Below are 22,611 nucleotides of genomic sequence, written 5' to 3' on the forward strand. Positions count from 1 at the left end.
CTATTAGAACACACATCACTTCAGTACATGAAGAATCAAGATTAACTCACTCAGATCATGCATCCAGGGTTAACGATCAACTGGAAAGTTTGCAGCTCCACAGCCAGACAGCATGCTCTGGCAGACAAAAGAAAAGGCCAAGCAGAGCCTGGTTCAGGTTTCTTATCACCTCAGGTGAGGCCTGTTTGGTTGATGAACATGAGTCCTGCCCACCTGGGCCTGGGCAGGTGGGAGTATTTTCCACAATACATATAATACAAAACATACTGCCTGGCCAAAAACAAAGTCACCACCCGGATTTAACTAATCAAACAGGTAGGAGCCTCCTATTGGATAATTACTGCATGGGTGATTATCTTTCAGCTGACAACAAGTTATTTAAACCCAACTGATGCAATGAGTAGCTTCTCATTTCTTCAACAACCATGTCTAAAGACACATCCTGTGGTCGTCTGTTTGAGAAGGGTCAAATCATTGGCATGCATCAAGCAGAGAAAACATCCAAGGAGATTGTAGAAACTACTAAAACTGGGTTAAGAACTGTCCAAGGCATTATTAAAAACTGGAAGGATAGTGGAGAAGCATCAGGGTAAGAAGAGAGGCAGATGAAGTGATGCACCCATCATGCCTAGTGTCTACTGTACAAGCCTGTGGGGGCAGTGCTATGATCTGGGGTTGCTGCAGTTGCTCAGGTCTAGGTTCAGCAACATTATGTGTCCAAAGAATGAGGTCAGCTGACTACCTGAATATACTGAATGACCAGGTTATTCCATCAATGGATCATATTCCAAGATGACAATGCCAGGATTCATGGGGCTCAGGTTGTGAAAGAGTGGTTCAGGGAGCATGAGACATCATGTCCACACATGGATTGGCCACCACAGAGTCCAGACCTGAACCCCATTGAGAATCTTTGGGATGTGCTGGAGAAGGCTTTGTGCAGTGGTCAGACTCTCCCATCATCAATACAAGATCTTGGTGAAAAATGAATGAAACACTGGATGGAGATAAATCTGGAGACATTGGAGAAGATTATAGAAACAATGATACAGAGAATGAGCTGGAATCAGATAAAGGAGGTCCAACCAGATAGTAGAGTGTGGGACCTTTGTTTTGTGGTGACTTTTTTTTGGCCAGGCAGTGTAAAAAATAACTAGTGCAAATATCGATGTGCAAATGGGAACTGAAAAATGTAAACAGAAGCTGAAAAAGTGAACAGTGCATTATATGGAATGAAGTAGTCAGCGGCAGTGGGGAAGAAGGACTACTTCAGTCTCGAGGTCCTACATTTCACACTCTTGTACCTCCGGCTTGAGGGTAGGAGTGTGAACAGTCCAGTGCCATACTGAGCAGAGCTCATTCTCCAACAGACTGATCCAGCTCCGCTCCCACACTGAACACTACAGGACGTCTTTCATACCATTCTCAGTCCAGCTGTACAACAACTCACCTTTCTGTAACAGATAACTCCATGTTAATGGACAGAACTGCACCTTACTATCACCCTCTCTATTTCTTGTACATTTGTCCATATGCTAATTTGTATATTTTTCTTATACTATTTTATTTTATTTTACTAGATTTTATTTACTTATTTTTACTTTATTTTATTTAATCTTTTATCTGTGGTTCTTAAGAGTGTTTTTTTTTATGTGCAACTCTGCTACTGTGACCAAGCAATTTCCCTTGTGGATGAATAAAGTTTATCTAAGTCTATACTTGGTGATGAAGCTGGTCAAGATACTCTGAATGATGCAGCTGTAGAAGTTGCCGAGGATCCTCAGCTTCCTCAGGAAGTACAGCTACTGTTGAACCTTCTTGACCAGCTGTGTGGTGTTCAGTGTCCAGGTGAGGCCTTCTGTAATGTGGACCCTAGGTATTTGAAGCTGCTCACCCTGTACACTTCAAGCTCCAGGGTAAACAGTGGATGATGAGGGCTCCTCTCCTTCCTCATGTCCACTATCGTCTCCTTGCTCTTGTCCATGTTGAGGGTGTTGTTTTCACACCATGTGACCAGACTGACCAGTAAGCTGCTTCGTCCTCGCCAGTGATGTGTCCTATCACTGCGGTGTCTTCTGTAAACTTCAGAATGGTGTTATCCTTGTGGGAGGCGACACAGTCGTGGATGAACAGGTTGTATAGGATAAGGCTGTCAGAAAGTCCAGGAGGCAGTCACAGAGTGTGGGGTGCAGTCCAAGTGTAGACAGCTTGTGGGTGAGTTTGTGGGGTATGACCGTGTTGAAGGCAGAACTGTAGTTAATAAAGAGCATCCTGATGTAGGAGTCTTTATTTTCCAGGTGGAAGAGGGAAATATGTAGGGTAGCAGCGATGGTGTCCGAGGTGGACCTGTTGGGACGCTAGGCATACTGCAGGGGGTCCAGTGTGTCTGGTATGCTGCTCTGGATGTGGGCAAGTACCACTGTTCAAAGCACTTCATGATGATTGGGGTGAGTGCTATTGGCCTTTACTCATTCAGGCAGGTTGGTGGGCTCTTCTTGAGGAGGAGGATGATAGTTGTTGTTCTGAAGCAATAGGGGATGGTACTCTGGCTGAGAGAGAGGTTGAAGATGGAGATGAGAACATCTGTCAGCTCACTGGTACATGTTCTGAGAGCTCATCCAGTGATGTCGTCTGGCCCTGCTGCTTTGTGGGGGTTGATCCTCCTCAGGACTTTGTGTACCTGGGCTGATGAGGTGGTTGGTGGTGGGGAGGGGGTTCTGTGGTCCAGGTGTGTGTAGGTCTCAAATGGGTGTAGAAGGTGTTGAGGTCATCCGGCTGGCTGTCCCAGGAGCTGATGGTGCTAGTGGTGGTCCTGTAGTCTGTGATGTGCTGCGGGTCCAGAGTCAGCAGTAGAATAGAAGCTGTCCAGCTTCTCTCTGTACTATCTCTTGGCAGCTGTGATGGCTTTTCTCAGACCGTACTTTGCAGCTTTGTACTCTGCCTCATTGTCCGATCTAAATACAAGAGAGCAAGCATGTAGCATGTGTCGTACCTGACTGTCTATCCAGGGCTTCTGGTGTATGGTGGGTACAATGTTGTTAACACAAGTGCTGATGTACCCAGTCACATACTCAGCATAGTCCTGTGTGCTAACAGAAGAGTCCTCGAGTGTGTCTGCAGCTTGAAACACATCCCAGTCTGTCCGAGCAAAACAGTCCTGCAAGGTGCTCTCAGTCTCCGAGGTCCAGAGTTTAACCTGTTTGGTGACGGGAGTCTTTGTCTGAAGTGAATGGGGGGTGCCGCCCAGTATGTCGCTGTATACATGATTCAAGGTGTTTTTTTTCGCAGGTGGGAATGTCCACACTGATTGAAGTTGCCAGCCACAATAAAAACGGCATCAGTATGAGCCGTCTCTAGGGCGCTGATGACGCCATGGGGCTTGCCAAGTGCTGGCTTGCAGCAAAATATAAACAGCGTTCAAAAACACAGCACTGAATTCCCTCTGTAGACAGTAGGGGCGGCGTTTCAGCAATAAAAACTCCACATCTGGGGGGTATTGCACAAAAGTAGAATTAAGACATCCAGGATAAGTTACTGAGCTGAGCTCAATGAATCTGAAACAAGAGCGTGAAGGCTTAATTGGTTGCACAAAGACCAAGCCAGGATGAACGGACACGGATTCATCAAGCCAGGTGAAACCTATCCTGGATAAGTGCGCGCTCACGGCTTCCTCAAATAGACCCCGCCACCGATCGCAGATTCACTGATTCACCATGGCAAATAGAGCGACGTACTTTTCCCCGTCGGAGGCGCAACTCCTCATGGAGGCCTACGAGGAGGTGAAACATATAATTAAGAAGAAAGGCAACACCGCCACAGTGATCAAACAAAGAGAAAACGCGTGGCAAAGTATTGCTGACCACCTGAATGCATAAGTAGTGCACAATTACACACTCACCGCTCCGCTGAAACATCACAATTAGCCTACAATCCAAATAGTTTATTCACATCTCCAAAAACGCAGTTTTTTTTACGAAACGTAATGTAGACTACTCAAATTCACCTTAAATTACCCCTGAAAACATCCCAATACCACTTAATTTAAATTAAGTGGTCCTGAATTTGTTAAACAGGCCGTTCATTTTACCTTAAATGCCATTTTAAAGTATGACCCCTTAATCTGCATTTAACGTGTCAAGTCAGCCCTTTATTTGTTGGGATTAAGGGGGTAATTAAGGATGATTTAAGTATATCTTAATTGTATTTTAATTCAGGAATTCCTTGATTAAGGGGGGGAAATTAAGGGGAAATCGAAAAAGTAAGGGGTAAATTCAGTATTTTCAGATTCTTTTCTCCTTAATCGACATGAATCTATGCACATTTCTACTTAAAAACTACTTAATTATTGAAGGGTTGTAAGGTCAAATGTAAGGTATTCATAAGGGGTGGAATTAAGGGGTTTGTTTCCTTGTACTCTGATCATGAATCAGTTGAATTTTTAATCGAAATGGGCTGCAGATGAGTGCAATTGTGTACATGTAACTCCATCAAACTGCAAGTCTTTTCTTCTGACCCCGTTCACAGACCCCCAGGGAGCACAGCAGGCCTACAACCATGCCCATGCCAGAACCAGGACCAAAATCGAAATGACCTTTGGCCTCCTTAAGGAACGCTTTCAGTGTTAAGGGTCAGCCTTTCGAGGGCATGTGACATTACTGTGGCTTGTGCTGTCCTCCACAATGTGGCCTGCCTGAGGAAGGAGAGGGCCCCCAGAGTGCCACCAGCCATGAACTGGGACAATCCTGCAATCTTCCCTGATGGCGCCGGTGGTCGGCTGGTGAGGGACCAATATGTGCGAAATTATTTCAGTTAAAATGCGTGCTTCACATTTTTCAGTTCAATATATCCTGCAGTGGCAGAGGAATTTGTGTTTTTCTTTTTATTTACTTGAAATCTTGAAATTGAAAACTTCCGACTTGTGACCGAGGGTTGCCGGTTCGGACCCCGACCAGTAGAAAGCGGCTGAAGTGCCCTTGAGCAAGGCACCTAACCCCTCACTGCTCCCCGAGCGCCGCTGTTGTTGCAGGCAGCTCACTGCGTCGGGATTAGTGTGTGCTTCACCTCACTGTGTGTTCACTGTGTGCTGAGTGTGTTTCACTAATTCATGGATTGGGATAAATGCAGAGACCACATTTCCCCTCACGGGATCAAAAGAGTATATACACTTAGCCTATACTTACTTATATATTGATTTGGCCTCTTCTGGTGTTTGTTGTATACTGTGTGTGTACAAGCTTGCAGGGAGGCTACTGCATCCATTCATTTGTCTGTTCATTTCATGTGTATGGATTTGTCCTGCATTTATTTCAGTGTACAGACATGTGGGGTGTATTATACAGACCTCTGAATGTGTATTTCTCCTTGTGTGGTATAATATGCTTTTATTCTGTGCTTTCCATCTTGTAGAGTCACTGTGTGACTTCAATTTTGAAAGGAGCTGATGGTTTACATGTTTTGTTTTATCCTTATTCAATAAAAGAACATGATGTTACACTTTGATGTGTGCTTATATTTAAATGGGATGTGTATTTTATACCACGGAGTATTAGGGCCACACTGAGGAAGAAGAAAAAGCCATGAATTTATGACCCTGGTTCTTTCTGTGGAAAAAATGCATATTCTTTTTACAGTCCTGACAATTATGACAATGTGATGCTGTTGTGGCAAAAGATTAAGTATGTCCTTGTTTGTGAAGCCTATATTGAAGTACAATTCTGCGAAATGCTCCACAGCCCTCATTTTAACAACTGTCCCCTAAAACAATGGGTTACAATATTTGACTTTATTGTATAATATATTGTATTAAATATTTGATATTTTTTTTGGCTTGCTCTGTGGCCCTAATAGTCTGTGATTTTATATATAGCCCTATGGGAAACTAAATTATGTAATGATTGCAACATCATCTAAAATCATCATTTATCCAAAATGATTGAAATTAATGATCACAAATGTTTAAATAATAACAGTGGGTGTAATTCTATGTGATAACAATGTGTAGTGGGCAGTGGAATAACTATTGGTTTCCATTTGCGGTGACTGCTGACTGAGATAAGGGATGAGATTAAATAGATCCTGGAACTTAGCCTGGTCTGGAGCAGGCTAGCTCCACAGAATAAATCTCCACGGTAACTTATACCATAACATATCATACTGCTCCCTATCCCGCTTTTGTGCAACCGGATCACGGATAAATTGAGCCAGGATAACCAACATATCCCGGGTTAATCCCTTATCCTAGTTTTGTGCAATGCCCCCCTGGTGAACAGTGTTTGTAAACAGTCCGTATGTCTCCACACCATGCGTTGTTGACAAACAAATACACACCTCCACCTTTAGCCTTACCGGAGGCTGCAGTCCAGTTTCCTTGATGTAGGGAGTGAGTCTCTAACTGAATGGCAGATTACAGGACTTTGTTGGAAAGCCAGGCCTCTGTGAAAATTAGAGCACAACGCTCTCTTATTTCCCACTGATTTGTAATACAGGCTCTTAGCTCGTCAAGCTTGTTCTCTAGGGATCACACGTTGACTAGCTGGATGCTGGGTAACGGTGGTCGGCTAGCACGGGCTTTTAGTCTTTCATGGTGAGGTCAGGTGGTGGCTGCGGGAGTGAACAATGAGTTGTAGCTTCGGTATAAAGCCTGTAAATTCAAAGTGAGTGTTTGAGTTGGTGATGTCCAGTATTGTCTGCCTGCTATATGTTAACAGTGCATGACATTTGTACACTGCAGAAAAAACAAAAAACACAAAATAGAAGAAAGAATTCACGTCCACCTCGTGGGATGCCATCTTGAAGTCCATCAATAATCTATCAATAATCTATCAATAATCATCAATAATCTATCAATAATCTATCAATAATCCATCAATAATCTATCAATAATCCATCAATAATCATCAATAATGTATCAATAATCCATCAATAATCATCAATAATCTATCAATAATCCATCAATAATCTATCAATAATCTATCAATAATCCATCAATAATCCATCAATAATCTATCAATAATCTATCAATAATCCATCAATAATCTAGCAATAATCTATCAATAATCCATCAATAATCATCAATAATCATCAATAATCCATCAATAACCAATCAATAATCTATCAATAATCCATCAATAATCATCAATAATCATCAATAATCCATCAATAATCTATCAATTATCCATCAATAATCTATCAATAATCTATCAATTATCCATCAATAACCTATCAATAATCTATCAATTATCCATCAATAATCCATCAATATTCTATCAATAATCCATCAATAATCTATCAATAATCATCAATAATCCATCAATAATCATCAATAATCATCAATAATCTATCAATAACGAATGTTCTTCATTTCGGCCTATTAGTCTCCTAAATGTTGATTTTAAAATATTATCTAAAATTCTAGCGCGGCGCCTTGAGAAAGTTCTGCCCTCCATTATTAACGCTGATCAGACAGGGTTCATTACTGACAGGAACTCCTGTAACAATATGAGAAGGTTGTTAAATGTAATTCAGTTGTCACATCAGCAGAAGTTGTCCAGTATGGTGATAAGTCTAGATGCTGAAAAAGCCTTCGACAGGGCTGAATGGCACTTTCTTTTCTCCACCTTAAACGCCTTTGGGCTTGGAGATGCTTTCAGCAGCTGGGTTAGGGACCGCTGGCTGCTGTTCAGATCAATGGCCAGCTTTCACCCTACTTTGCTTTGGGCAGGGGAACCAGGCAAGGATGCCCTTTATCCCCATTGTTGTTTGCTATGGCGATCGAGCCCCTTGCAGAAGCTATAAGAAATAGCCAAGATATCACTGGAATCTCAGTTGGTGGGAAAAATCATAAAATAGCCTTATATGCTGATGATATATTGCTTTTTATAACTAACCCAACAAAATCTATACCAGCTGTTTTGGAGATAATAAATCAATTTAGTAAATTCTCAGGGTATAAAATAAATTTTTCTAAGTCTGAAGTCATGCCGCTAGGCAACTCATCTCGGCTCATCTCTTGTCCATTTAAATGGTCACCCGCAGGTTTTACTTATCTTGGGATTTCCATCACTCCATCATTAGAAGCAATGTACAAGGCCAACTTTGAGCCTCTGTTAAAGCATGTATGTGATGACCTGGACAGATGGACATCTCTTCCACTGTCAATGATGGGAAGAATTGCTTTATTTAAAATGAATATTCTTCCAAGACTTCTTTATCACTTTCAAATGGTCCCTATTTTATTTAATAACAAAACAATTAGAAGGGTAAATGCCTGGATCAGTTCATTTATTTGGAACAGAAAGAAACCTCGACTAAGTATGGCCAAGTTGCAAATGTCTGTAGAGCAGGGAGGCTTAGCGGTCCCAAATATTAGGCTCTATCAGTTGGCTGCACAACTTCGATACATAGCCGACTGGATTAATAATGATCCGGAATCAGTGTGGCTAGATCTGGAATTGGTGAATGCGGGCTATGGCCTCTCAAGTCTTTTATTTGCCTTAGACTCAAAGAAAACTCGGAATGCTGGGGGCAATAACATCTTAATTACAACAAATCTGCAAGCTTGGCAAGCGATAAGAAAGTTAGAGGGTCGTTCTAAAACATTGTCCTCGCTAGCTCCGATACACGGTAACATAGATTTTGCCCCAGCCCACTCTGACATGGGATTTAAGATGTGGGAGGAGAGGGGGATTTTAACGCTGGGACATATATTTGACAAAGGAGTGATGCTTACATTTGAACAAATCCGACAGAAATATGGTCTCCCTGGTAACCACTTTTTCAGATATCTGCAAATCCGCAGCTTCATTCAGAATCAAAACAGACATGACTTTGACTGCCAGACATCAATGATGGAACGTTTACTTCTTGATAAAGGCAAGAAAGCAGTTCTTGGTCGGGGATATGCTGAGCTCAACTCTGCCAGCAATATGAACTTAGAATATCTTCAACGCAAATGGAACGCAGATTTCAATCTTACAATAGATGAATATACATGGTTGGAAGTATGGCGGTTAGCTAGAGAGCTCTCCATATGTAACAGAACCAGAGAGACCCAGTTTAGAATATTACATCGCTTGCAGATCACGCCACAGCTCAGACACAGAATGAACCCAAGTCTGTCTGAAATGTGTTCCAAATGTCATGTGGAAGTGGGAAGCTATAGGCACTGTATATGGACATGTACTCATGTTGAGGAGTACTGGGGTAAAATTGTTAGCAAACTTAATTTGATTTTTAATGTCCAGCTTGATGCTGACCCTCAGGTCCTGCTTCTCGGTTTGCCCAGTCGTCATATTAAAGGGTCTCATCAAAGAAGGCTCCTCAGTATTCTCACATTTGCTGCTCGGAAAAATATATTGCTTAGATGGATTGATAATGCTCCACCTACAATTGGGGGCTGGCACAAAGTGATATTTGACTTACTACCAATGGAATACCTAACATACAGATTCAAATGTAAGATGGATGATTTTTGTAGGATTTGGACCCCTTTCTTTAAATATGCAGGTAAAAGACTCACAACCATCGTATTAAAAGGGATGATAGATGGCAATGAAGGAAACTGGTTAACTGAGGTTTTCGGGTCATAAGGTCGGGAATTTACTTTTAATCATTTTTTAATTATTCCTTATTATTTTTCTTTCTTTTTGTATTACTGTTCTTTCTTTACAGATGTGTATTTGCTGCATCGCTGTCAACTAATGTAATGTAATGGGACTGAGCATTTCCTTATATGTGTGATTGTGTAGTCAGGGATTTGTTTTTGTGGCCATGTTGTTGGTTGTCTGTGTTCATGTCAGAAAAAGCAATAAAGATATTATTAAAAAAAATAAATAAAAATCTATCAATAATCTATCAATAATCCAGAGAGAATAAAAGCAGCTGTTGTCAAACCAAAAATGAAGTTTGAACAAACACTGAAAGACTCAACTAGAAGTGTTTCTGTGTGGGTGTGGTCAGGTTGTGTAGTTGTGTCTATGTGTGTGTTAGTGTGGGTGTGGTCTGGTTGTGTAGTTGTGTCTATGTGTGTGTTGGTGTGGGTGTGGTCTGGTTGTGTAGTTGTGTCTATGTGTGTGTTAGTGTGGGTGTGGTCTGGTTGTGTAGTTGTGTCTATGTGTGTGTTGGTGTGGGTGTGGTCTGGTTGTGTAGTTGTGTCTATGTGTGTGTGAGTGTGTGTGTGGTCTGGTTGTGTAGTTGTGTCTATGTGTGTGTGAGTGTGTGTGTGGTCTGGTTGTGTAGTTGTGTCTATGTGTGTGTTGGTGTGGGTGTGGTCTGGTTGTGTAATAGTGTGTAGTTGTGTGAACAGGGCGAGGCTCAGCCTTTAAAGCGTCTGGTTTCTCACAGACTCAGTCTGTTGCAGCTCTCAGGTGAACTCAGGTACGTGACTTTACTTCTTCTTCTTCTTTTAGACTTGAATCCAGAGTCTGGTTCCAGAGGGAGTGAATGTTCTGGTTCAGTTTTCTGTTTCCTGTCGTCGCTCAGTTACAGAAGAAGAAGAAGTTAGTGAGTCAGACGATGAAGCTTTATTTACACTGTGACCATGAACAATTAACTGTTGACTGTAGATCACATGACCTCGCTGCCTTTTATCATGTGTTATAACAAAGTTAGCTCCGCCCACAGAGAGACAGCAACCCTCACACAACATCCACACAACATCTACACGACCACACATCTACACAACATCCACACAACATCTACACAACATATACACACATGAGGATGTGATGATGTGATGATGATGCAGTTTTTGTGTCTTTCCTGTTCAGTTGATGTTCATTTTCTATCTCTGCTGTGTGTGTGTTTGTGTGTTTGTGTGTTTCAGGTCGTGGAGCAGCAGCATGAATGTAAGTCTTTATTTATTCTTGTTCTACATTTGGACATTAAATTATTTATTGTCTTTGTTTACCGAGGCTGAGACAAAGACAACTGGACGTTGTCCAAGTCTTCAGGGTTTAATCAGGAACATCTGTGGAAGGTGTCCATCAGAGAGAGGAATACCCAGAATGCCATGCTGGATTTAAAGTGGCAATAAATCACATAAACGTTAAAGTGTTTAGTTGACTCTAAATCAACCTGTGATGGTTTAATCCATCAGTAAAATCTGTAATAATTAATTAAGCTCAAAACTAAAACAATAAAACAATCCATCTGATAGAAGGAGCTCAGAGTCAGGAGGATTAAATGTGATTCAACAGAAAACCAACAAGTTCATACAGAACATTCCTGAACAGAGCGTCACTGAACACACCCTCCGTCTGCACACACACACACACAATAACACACACACCTTGCTCTGTGCAGGTGTGTTGACAGCACCACCTGGTGGACAACAGATGAGTTGCAGTCTTCTCCCTCTGTCTCTCTGCAGCTCTCAGACGCTCTTGGTGATTGGCCGTCTGGTGGCAACAACCAATCAGGAGGACCCAACCCTACCTGGCCAGGTACAACTGTCTCATTCCTCTTCATCGTCACTATTTATTATTCATACCAAGGGTGTGAAGGTTTGATTTGATCGATACAATGAAAACCCAGGTCAACCCTCTGCCAACCCCACCTGGCCCGGAGGTCAACCCTCTGCCAACCCCACCTGGCCCGGAGGTCAACCTTCTGCAAACCCCACCTGGCCCGGAGGTCAACCTTCTGCAAACCCCACCTGGCCCGGAGGTCAACCCTCTGCCAACCCCACCTGGCCCGGAGGTCAACCTTCTGCAAACCCCACCTGGCCCGGAGGTCAACCCTCTGGAGGTGGAGGTGGAGGTGTTTGGCCTGGAGGGAACCCCAGCCAGCCCACCTGGCCCTCCCAACCCAGTGGTCCTGGAGGATGGCCCAGTCCTTCATCTGGACCTGGACCAACCATCCCCACTGCACCACAACAGAGTCTGGTGAGACAGATGGAGACAGACAGACAGGCAGACAGAGACAGACGGAGACAGACAGACAGACAGACAGATGTGGTAAACAGATGTCTTCTTGTTTGTTTTCAGGCTGTTCCGTACAAACACAATCTACAGAGTGGAGTTTTTGACAAACTGCTGATCACCATCGTTGGAACCATCAAACCCAACGCTGAGAAGTCAGTCACTGAGACTAGAACATGAGGAGATACTATATATATATAAATATATATATATAAATACTCTATATAATACTATATATACTCTATACTGTTTTACAATATTATACTATAGACTGTTCTACTCCTCTATTTACACTCTATAATACTCAATATAATATAAATTACAATCTATGATAATATAGAATAAAGAGGACTGATCAGGACTAATGAGGACTAATGGTACCTGTTGTTGATCAGGATCACAGTGGACCTGTCGACCTCCAGTGATCTGGCGTTCCACTTCAACCCTCGCTTCAACGAGGGCGGCAGGAAGGTGATCGTCAGGAACAGCTGCATCGGAAAGAAATGGGGCAAAGAGGAGAGAGACCTGCAGAACTTCCCCTTCGTCCAGGGCCAGCCGTTTGAGGTTAGTTTGAGGTTAGTTTGAGGTGGAGCCAAGATGTCGGAGCGTCTTTGCATGCACCACTTAAGTGTTAAACCTTTAACTCTGTGTTGCAGCTGAAGATCCTGTGCACCAACAGAGAGTTCAAGGTGGCCGTCAACAGCTCTCACCTGCTGGAGTACAAACACCGGATCACTGACCTGAGATCCATCAACACACTCAACATCTACTGCGACCTCACTCTGTCCAAGGTCCACGTGGAGACTCTGCCTTGAGACAAGAGAACTGGTCCACCAGTCCCCTGGGGGGGTCTACTGGGGGTCTACTGGGGATCTACTTCCCAGCTGATTTACAAGTGCTTGCTTATAATAGAAAATCGTTAGTATGTGGTTTTCGCTGATCATCAGTAGATCTACAGTAGATCCTATTTTACCGGCACCGTTGACATATTTGTTCTCAGGTGACTCGCGTAATTAAAAGGTTCTTCTTCCTCTTCAGTGTGTGAAATGTTTTTTCTAAAGGTGTGTTGCCTTCAAGTAGAAGGCGTCGGTGTTGTTGTGAAATGGTCCTGAGATACCAAAGACACGTTTATCATATTTGTGTTTGAGTCAGGAATGATATATTAATATTAATTAATTAGATATATAATCATTTTACTGTATTTCCTTATATAGAGCAGAAACAAGTCAAATTATCAAAGTGGCTTCATTGTCCAAATAAATATGTGAACACACACAGAAAGAAGTAGTTCTCTGCCTTTGAGCCATCAGAGTGAGAGCAGCCATGTCAGGCTCCTGGGATCAGGTTGAAGTTTTAGGTGCTCATGGACCTGGTCCTTGAATAAGCCTCCAGGATACACGGTATAGATTTATACACCAGGACCCAGGCGTGGTCACTGCATACCAAACATAGCTGGCATAGCTAACACGCTAATCTGCAGCTCTGAACACAAAGCTGCTCAGGATGTCACATGAACTCTCACGTGTTAAATCATGAGCCAGCGTCAGTGCTGATCAATAATCAACCAATACCAATAATCAGCTGATCCTCTACTCGTCTACTGCAGCTGAGAGACCTGATCAATAACACTGATAAACATCAGTTCATGAGAAACTGATTTATTGCAATAAAACACAAACACATCAAATCACCTCCAACACTGAAACGTTCTGGTTCAGTTCAGTTTGTAAACAGGCGCCGTTGTCTCCATGGTAACCCTGCTCCTCCTCATCGGTCAGTTTGAAAATAAAACAGGAAGTTCCCTTTGAGAACGATGGCGGAGACTTCATCCTGAACACTTTTAATAAACATGTCATCCACTCTGGAGGCCCCGAGGGGCCCCGTGGAGTCTGTGGAGGCTCTGGGGAGTCTGTGGAGGCTGGGGGGCCCCGTGGATTCTGTGGAGGCTCTGGGGAGGCTGGGGGGCCCCATGGAGTCTGTGGAGGCTGGGGGGCCCCGTGGATTCTGTGGAGGCTCTGGGGAGGCTGGGGGGCCCCATGGAGTCTGTGGAGGCTGGGGGGCCCCGTGGATTCTGTGGAGGTTCCGTGGATTCTGTGGAGGCTCCGGGGAATCTGTGGAGGCTGGGGGGCCCGTGGAGTCTGTGGAGGTTCCGTGGAGGCTGGGGGGCCCCGTGGATTCTGTGGAGGTTCCGGGGAGTCTGTGGAGGCTGGGGGGCCCGTGGAGTCTGTGGAGGTTCCGTGGAGGCTGGGGGCCCCGTGGATTCTGTGGAGGCCAAGAGGTCTCGGGGCCAGACGGGTGACGCACACATGATTAAACTTTGATGTGTATTACTAAACTAGATGAACTCTTCAGGAAGCTTCTTGTTCTATCAGGTGATGAGAGGGGGCGGGGCTTAGGTCACCTGACAAACAGAGTCTGTTGTTTGTGCTGCTAACCTCTGACCTCTGAACTGTGGGTGGGTCAGCGCTGGCCGGTGTATGCTCTGAACCAGGAAGTGACAGAAGCAGCGGCCGATGAGATCATCCCTCCAGTGTTAGCAGCCGGCTGGGACACCTGCAATGCACTCTGGGAAAGATCCATGGGCTGGGGGGGATGGGGGGGGGGATTAGACCGTGTCATATTAATGTTGATTCTTCTCATTGATCTAATTAACAGTTAATTAACAGTTAATCGACAGTTAATTGTTTGTTAATCCCAGAACATAACGTTAACTCACAACAACCCACCTGTGAGGGGATGTCACAGAACCGGGGACTCGGCACCGTCTCCCAGTCTGTCCCCAGGTCTGTCTCCTCGTCCGTCACCGTCTCGTCCCCGCTCTCCTCGGTCGGCCCAGACGCCTCCGGCTCCACAAACTCCATCGACTCCTCCAGATCAGCGCTGACCTCAAATGGACCGGTCCTGAACACATCACACGCTCAGCAGCTGCTCTCTGATTGGTCAGCCTGAAGACACAGGTGTGTGTATGTGTGTGTGTGTGCTCTCACCTGCCCAGGCTGTCGTTGTCGGGGGCAACCAGGAACATGATGTTCCTGAGGGTGTGGTGGGGGTGGAGCTTCTCGCTGTCAACGTGCTGCAAACAGGAAACATCCATCCATCCATCAATGGACCCATTTGTCTACTCCCTCCATCCCTCCATCCATCCCTCCCTCCATCCATCCCTCCATCCATCCATCCCTCCATCCATCCCTCCATCCATCCCTCCATCCATCCATCCCTCCATCCATCCATCCCTCCATCCATCCGTCCGTCCATCCATCCATCCATCAATGGACCCATTTGTCTACTCCCTCCATCCCTCCATCCATCCATCCATCAATGGACCCATTTGTCTACTCCCTCCATCCCTCCATCCATCCCTCCCTCCATCCATCCCTCCATCCATCCATCCCTCCATCCATCCCTCCATCCATCCCTCCATCCATCCATCCCTCCATCCATCCGTCCGTCCATCCATCCATCCATCAATGGACCCATTTGTCTACTCCCTCCATCCGTCCATCCCTCCATCCATCCATCCATCCATGGACCCATCTGTCTACTCCATCCATCCGTCCATCCCTCCATCCATCCATCCATCAATGGACCCATCTGTCTACTCCATCCATCCATCCATCCCTCCATCCATCCGTCCGTCCATCCATCCATCCATCCATGGACCCATCTGTCTACTCCCTCCATCCCTCCATCCATCCATCCATCAATGGACCCATCTGTCTACTCCATCCATCCATCCATCCCTCCATCCATCCGTCCATCCATCCATCCATCCATCCATCAATGGACCCATCTGTCTACTCCATCCATCCATCCATCCCTCCATCCATCCCTCCATCCATCCATCCATCCATCCATCCATCCGTCCATCCATCCATCCATCCATCCATCCATCCGTCCATCCACCCATCCATCCATGGACCCATCTGTCTACTCCATCCATCCATCCATCCCTCCATCCATCCCTCCCTCCATCCATCCATCCATCAATGGACCCATCTGTCTACTCCATCCATCCATCCCTCCATCCATCCATCCCTCCATCCATCCGTCCGTCCATCCATCCATCAATGGACCCATTTGTCTACTCCATCCATCCATCCATCCATCCCTCCATCCATCCGTCCGTCCATCCATCCATCAATGGACCCATTTGTCTACTCCATCCATCCATCCATCCATCCATCCCTCCCTCCATCCCTCCAATCAGTCTCTGGGTTGGAGGTGAAGGTGTAGAGCAGCTTAACTTTAGCAAAGTTAGATTAAAAGTCAACTGTCTTCTATTAATTACATGTATTCGCTGATACTTTAGTTTAGTATAGTATAGTTTAGTATTCCTCCATATGAACTGATGAACTGCACAGGCTGCTACTGTTTGTCACCAAATCCAAAATCCACATTATAATAGTAGTTTAAAGACGGACTGATGCAAAACTCAAGCGTGCAGTGATTGTGTGTAGTGATTGTGTGTAGTTGGGGTGTAACGGTATTTGTATTCGTCCCGCGGTGTCACGGTACGGGCGTCACGCTTCGTTGCACGCAGTCACATGGTGAATACGTCTGAGTGAGTAGTTTATTAAATAAAAGAAAAAGTGGAGTCCTCACTTCAGTCCAGGTGGAGGTAATGAGCTAAAAGCTGCAGCTAACGTCATTAGCCTACAGAAGAAGAAAAACAGACGAAGAAGAAAAGTAACGCTGTGGATCACAGATGTACTAAGAGAAGTGTGGAGCTTCATTTAAATCACCAGTGTGGGAACACTTTGGTTCCTGGTGCAACATAACGGTGATGGGACGAGTGGTGGACGGGACAAAGACTGTCTGCCCACGGTGTTTGGTGGAGCTGGAGTACGTCTCTGGAAACACATCAGACTGGACTTGGACTGAATTGGACTTGTCTGACAATATTGTTAATGTAAGAGTGTTTACATTTTACTATGTAATACAACATATATAATAATAATAGTTATAATAATGTTAGTTTCTAATAATGAAGTTACCAAAGTTGCCAGTTGCTACCTGACTCCCTCAGTTTATCTACAACAAATTGAGCTTTTTCTTTTCCTCTGTATGAACAACATGAATGAATGTATGAGAACCCTCCTAATGCATCTGTCTGATGTTTTATTCTAGTTTTACTTTTAGAACAGGAGGTGGTTTTAGTTTTTCAGTCTGTTCATAATAAATGAAACAAGCTAGTTTTATACATGTCTGAGTTTTTGTTGCTTTTGTGTGTAGTAACTGTGTGTAGTAACTGTGTGTAGTGACTGTGTGCAGTGATTGTGTGCAGTAACTGTGTGCAGTGATTGTGTGTAGTAACTGTGTGCAGTGATTGTGTGTAGTAACTGTGTGTAGTGACTGTGTGCAGTAACTGTGTGTAGTGACTGTGTGTAGTGACTGTGTGCAGTGACTGTGTGTAGTGACTGTGTGCAGTGACTGTGTGCAGTGATTGTGTGCAGTGATTGTGTGTAGTAACTGTGTGCAGTGACTGTGTGCAGTAACTGTGTGTAGTGACTGTGTGCAGTGATTGAGTGTAGTAACTGTGTGCAGTAACTGTGTGCAGTGATTATGTGCAGTGATTGTGTGTAGTGTGCAGTAACTGTGTGCAGTGATTATGTGCAGTGATTGTGTGTAGTGTGCAGTGACTGTGTGCAGTAACTGTGTGCAGTGATTGTGTGTAGTAACTGTGTGCAGTGACTGTGTGCAGTAACTGTGTGTAGTGACTGTGTGTAGTGACTGTGTGCAGTGACTGTGTGTAGTGACTGTGTGCAGTGACTGTGTGCAGTGATTGTGTGCAGTGATTGTGTGTAGTAACTGTGTGCAGTGACTGTGTGCAGTAACTGTGTGTAGTGACTGTGTGCAGTGATTGAGTGTAGTAACTGTGTGCAGTAACTGTGTGCAGTGATTATGTGCAGTGATTGTGTGTAGTGTGCAGTAACTGTGTGCAGTGATTATGTGCAGTGATTGTGTGTAGTGTGCAGTGACTGTGTGCAGTAACTGTGTGCAGTGATTGTGTGTAGTAACTGTGTGCAGTGATTATGTGTAGTACCTGTGTGCAGTGTGCAGTGATTGTGTGCAGTGTGCAGTGATTGTGTGTAGTGACTGTGTGTAGTGACTGTGTGTAGTAACTGTGTGTAGTGACTGTGTGTAGTGACTGTGTGCAGTGATTGTGTGTAGTAACTGTGTGCAGTGATTATGTGTAGTACCTGTGTGCAGTGATTGTGTGCAGTGTGCAGTGATTGTGTGTAGTGACTGTGTGTAGTGACTGTGTGTAGTAACTGTGTGTAGTGACTGTGTGTAGTAACTGTGTGTAGTGATTGTGTGCAGTGATTGTGTGTCGTGACTGTGTGCAGTGACTGTGTGCAGTGACTGTGTGCAGTGATTGTGTGTAGTAACTGTGTGCAGTGACTGTGTGCAGTGATTGTGTGTAGTAACAGTGTGCAGTGATTGTGTGTAGTGACTGTGTGTAGTGACTGTGTGCAGTGATTGTGTGTAGTAACTGTGTGCAGTGATTGTGTGTAGTGACTGTGTGTAGTGTGTTACCTGGGAGAAGCAGAGGTGCAGGACGTTGGTGTTGAGTTTACTCAGAGCTCTGGTGAAACGATATCTGCTCAGATTCTCTCCACAGAACTCACTGAAAAAAAAGATCAACAATCAATCAGCTGATCATCATCAACACACCTGGACACGTCAGAGTGTCGGGGCGTCCGACCTGTTGCAGAGCTTCTTGGGCAGGTTGACGTCCAGGATGTGAGACAGGATGGTGACGAGCTGCGTGGCGTAGCAGAGGGCGGCGCTGATGGTGTGGGCGGGGTTAATGTGGTCCAGCTCTGGAGCGACAGGAGGTCAGAGGTCACCACGTGTCACTAATCTGAAAACGATTCCTGAACCTTTTAATCTAATCTGATTTAATGTGAACAATAAAATCCTGCGTCTACCATGAAACCTTTTCCCACTTTAAGTCTCTGTTCATCATTTTGCATTTCCACCTGTGTGAAAGCCCCGCCCCCTGCTCCTGACCTGGGCCCTGATTGGTGCTCTTCTCCTCCACCCAGCTGTAGTAGGCGGAGCAGTCTCCGTTGCTAGGCAGGCTGACGGGCGGCCCCGTGATGCTGATGCTGGTCTCTCCATTCTGGTCGTCCCAGATCCAGCGACCCGACAGGTAGGTGGTTCTCCGGGCCTCGGCCAGCTCGCTCACCGTGCTGGAGGTCAGGGCGGGGTCGCACTCTGCCGCCATGTCAGCTGGGTCTCTGAGGGGGGAACAATTAGATGCCGACTGACTGACCACCTGGTCTGACACAGGAAGTGACATCACAGAACACCTTGATTTAAACACCTGAACACTCGTTCCTCGTTATCTCTGTTAATTAGGTTGTTTTTAAAAAGTTCCTGGTTATCTGCTTCCTCCCGACCCCTGGGTTCTCCCTTGCTTCCCCCCGACCCCTGGGTTCTCCCTTGCTTCCTCCCGACCCCTGGGTTCCCCCTTGCTTCCCCCGACCCCTGGGTTCTCCCTTGCTTCCTCCCGACCCCTGGGTTCCCCCTTGCTTCCCCCGACCCCTGGGTTCTCCCTGGCTTCCCCCCGACCCCTGGGTTCTCCCTGGCTTTCCCCCGACCCCTGGGTTCTCCCTTGCTTCCCCCGACCTCTGGGTTCTCCCTTGCTTCCCCCGACCCCTGGGTTCTCCCTGGCTTTCTCCCGACCCCTGGCTTCTCCCTTGCCTCGACCCCTGGGTTCTCCCTGGCTTCCCCCCGACCCCTGGGTTCTCCCTTGCTTCCCCCCGACCCCTGGGTTCTCCCTGGCTTTCCCCCGACCCCTGGGTTCTCCCTTGCTTCCCCCCGACCCCTGGGTTCTCCCTTGCTTCCTCCCGACCCCTGGGTTCTCCCTTGCTTCCCTCGACCCCTGAGTTCTCCCTTGCTTCCTCCCGACCCCTGGGTTCTCCCTTGCTTCCCTCGACCCCTGAGTTCTCCCTTGCTTTCTCCCGACCCCTGGGTTCTCCCTGGCTTCCCCTCGACCCCTGAGTTCTCCCTTGCTTCCCCCCGACCCCTGAGTTCTCCCTTGCTTCCTCCCGACCCCTGGGTTCTCCCTTGCTTCCCCCCGACCCCTGGGTTCTCCCTTGCTTCCCTCGACCCCTGAGTTCTCCCTTGCTTCCCCCGACCCCTGGGTTCTCCCTTGCTTCCCCCCGACCCCTGGGTTCCCGGGTTCCTGACCTGCTGCCCTGCTTCTCCTCCTGCGTGGGGAAGATGTGGGTGGTGAGCTCCAGGATGTGTTCCCTCCTCAGCCCGGCCAGCTGGCTCAGTCTGCTCTGCAGTTCTCGGCTGCGTTTCTCCAGGAGTTCTCCCAGACGCCGGTTGTGTCGCTCGATCTTGTCTCGTTTCTCCTGGTGGCGTCCGGCCCGGCGCTGCAGCCGCTGAGCCTCCTCCTGAGAGCGTAGCAGTAGCTCCTTGTCTGTGGGACGAGGACACGTCATGAGACACGAGACCAAGACACAAATGTCAAGAGTTTAAACCTGGACACTCACCGCTTTTCACCTCCTCGTTGGCCGAAGCCACCGCCTCCTTCAGCTGCTCGATCTTCATCTTACACGACATGATCTTCCATTTCTGAGAAAAATCAGACAACAACTCAGTCACAGGCTTTAAATGACGTCTGTACATAAAGGTGATCTTATCGATGCAACACCGCTCGGAGCAGACCTGTTTTTTTGTTTGATTTTTACACAGTTGGTTTTATTTTGAAAGGACAGACAGATGTGGACTTACCATCTCGTCCGCCTGCAGCTTCCTGTCCATGGCCCGGAGGACGCTGTGAGGACAGAAGAGGCTGAGTGTGTTGTTCAAAGCTTCGTCTCCTCAGATGTTTGCTGGTGTGAACTTACCTCTGCTGCAGCTGCTCCTTCTCCTCCTGCAGCTTCTTCAGTCTCTCCATCTTCTCACAGTATCTGGACACACACACACACACACACACACACACACACACACACACACACACACACACACACACACAGAGATCAGTTCTTCTACTGCTGGCTGGACCCCTGCAGGCCGCTCATGGACCCCCAGTGGGCCCCGGACCATAGTTGGGGAAACACCCCCTCTGACATGGAAACTACAAGGACACCTGTAGCAGTTAGCTGCTAGCCGTTAGCTGCTAGCCGTTAGCTGCTAGCCACCACAGCTCCTGTTAACTGACTCAGCAGCTAAAGTTAAGCTAGCTGCTAATGCTAACTGGTCAGATTATAAATAAACTTTGTTTGTAGCAGCAGAAACATCTGGTTTAAAGAATAAATAATTTTAATGTAGTTAAGTATCTAATGTATTGTGTCTCAGGTTTAAAGCTGATCTCGGGGACCAGCTCCAGAAACAGAAACAGAAACGAATTAAATGTAAAAGCCTCAGAGCTTCAGAGCCTCAGAGCTTCAGAGCTTCAAAACTTCACCTTTCTGTGTTCCTGCCGTCGAAGTACACGAAGTCTCCGGCCTGGACGCACCGAGCACAGGTCAGCCTGCGGCGGGAGGTGCTGCACAGCGGGCACCGCTCCACCGCCACATACAGGCCCTCCGCGTCGTCCACCGACTCCACCATCACACAGCCCGGGCCGGACGGAGCCGGATGGGGGTGATGAGAACGGAGAGGCGGTCTGCCCCCGGACTGAGGGCCGGAGGATGAAGCAGCACGGTCCGGGCCGAGCGGCGGAAGTCCCGCTGAGGACGCCATGGAGCTATGCTAGGCTAAGCTAGGCTAAGCTAAGGCTAACCCGGATACTTAAAGGGGAGTATCGGCCGAACGCGGAGCTTCCTACGGCTCCATGCTGCTCGTCTGTCGGTTATGTTCCCGGAGGAGTCGCTGACATGTTCCAGGCGACACCAGGTGTTGTTGTTTTGACCAGGACTCCGCTACTTCCGGTTCCTTCTGAGAACGTGACAGGTTTGTTTATGTAATGACGTCGCTCGCATGGGCGGAGCCAAAGAAACGCTGCTACGTCACCATTAAAAATCAACAATTGAAGATTTTAAAGGAAATATTTCACAATAAACACTTTAAAACTTTTCTGGATGGCCAAACTATAAACGTGTTTATTTCTAATGTATTATATAAACTAGTTTTATTATTTTATTTTATTTATTCTCTGAACACATTTTATTTTATTTATTTATTTAACAGACCCATTCCTGGACCCCCTGCAGTTCACCTACAGATCAAACAGATCTGTGGATGACGCCGTCAACCTGTCCCTCCACCTCATCCTCCAGCACCTGGACTCCCCCAGATCATATGCCAGGGTCCTGTTTGTGGATTTCAGAGTCGTCCCGTCTCTACTACAGGACAAACTCTCCCAGCTGACCGTGCCTGACTCCATCTGCAGGTGGATCACAGACTTCCTGTCTGACAGGAGGCAGCATGTGAGGCTGGGAAACACATCTCAGACTCCCGTACCATCAGCACGGGTTCCCCTCAAGGCTGTGTCCTTTCTCCTCTGCTCTTCTCCCTGTACACCAACAGCTGCACCTCCAGTCACGAGTCTGTCAAGCTCCTGAAGTTTGAGGATGACACCACCCTCATCAGGCTCATCTCAGGTGGAGATGAGAGCGCCTACAGATTGGAGATTGACCGCTTGGTGACTTGGTGCAGCCACCACAACCTGGAGCTGAAAGCCTCCAAGACAGTGGAGATGATTGTGGACTACAGGAAGAACACAGCCCCA

The 22,611-nt window shown here is 46.3% G+C and overlaps 2 protein-coding genes across 3 annotated transcripts; one reads left to right on the forward strand and one right to left on the reverse strand.

The window, feature by feature from the left end:
* The first annotated feature begins 10,311 nt into the window (after positions 1 to 10,311).
* On the forward strand, positions 10,312 to 12,955 carry lgals3b (lectin, galactoside binding soluble 3b). 2 transcript variants are annotated; one of them, XM_084569854.1, is made up of 7 exons: positions 10,312 to 10,374; positions 10,823 to 10,844; positions 11,369 to 11,441; positions 11,533 to 11,882; positions 11,985 to 12,073; positions 12,314 to 12,482; positions 12,575 to 12,955. In XM_084569854.1, exons 2-7 carry the CDS (start codon positions 10,839 to 10,841, stop codon positions 12,731 to 12,733), a joined length of 846 nt encoding a protein of 281 aa, XP_084425980.1. In that variant the 5' UTR covers positions 10,312 to 10,374; positions 10,823 to 10,838; the 3' UTR covers positions 12,734 to 12,955. The 2 variants fall into 2 exon arrangements, with proteins under 2 accessions (XP_084425980.1, XP_084425981.1); XM_084569855.1 differs by having other exon boundaries at positions 12,314 to 12,493; positions 12,575 to 12,713.
* Positions 12,956 to 13,541: 586 nt separating this feature from the next.
* atg14 (autophagy related 14) lies at positions 13,542 to 21,840 on the reverse strand. The gene is made up of 11 exons (XM_084569029.1): positions 21,346 to 21,840; positions 20,786 to 20,848; positions 20,670 to 20,712; positions 20,429 to 20,510; positions 20,118 to 20,355; positions 18,933 to 19,162; positions 18,625 to 18,742; positions 18,456 to 18,546; positions 14,906 to 14,991; positions 14,645 to 14,819; positions 13,542 to 14,501 (listed from the first exon to the last, which is right to left on the reverse strand). Exons 1-11 carry the CDS (start codon positions 21,621 to 21,623, stop codon positions 14,379 to 14,381), a joined length of 1,527 nt encoding a protein of 508 aa, XP_084425155.1. The 5' UTR covers positions 21,624 to 21,840; the 3' UTR covers positions 13,542 to 14,378.
* Between the last annotated feature and the right edge of the window lie 771 nt (positions 21,841 to 22,611).

This window comes from Chelon labrosus (assembly GCF_963514085.1).
Source record: "Chelon labrosus genome assembly, chromosome: 20".
NCBI lineage: Eukaryota > Metazoa > Chordata > Actinopteri > Mugiliformes > Mugilidae > Chelon > Chelon labrosus.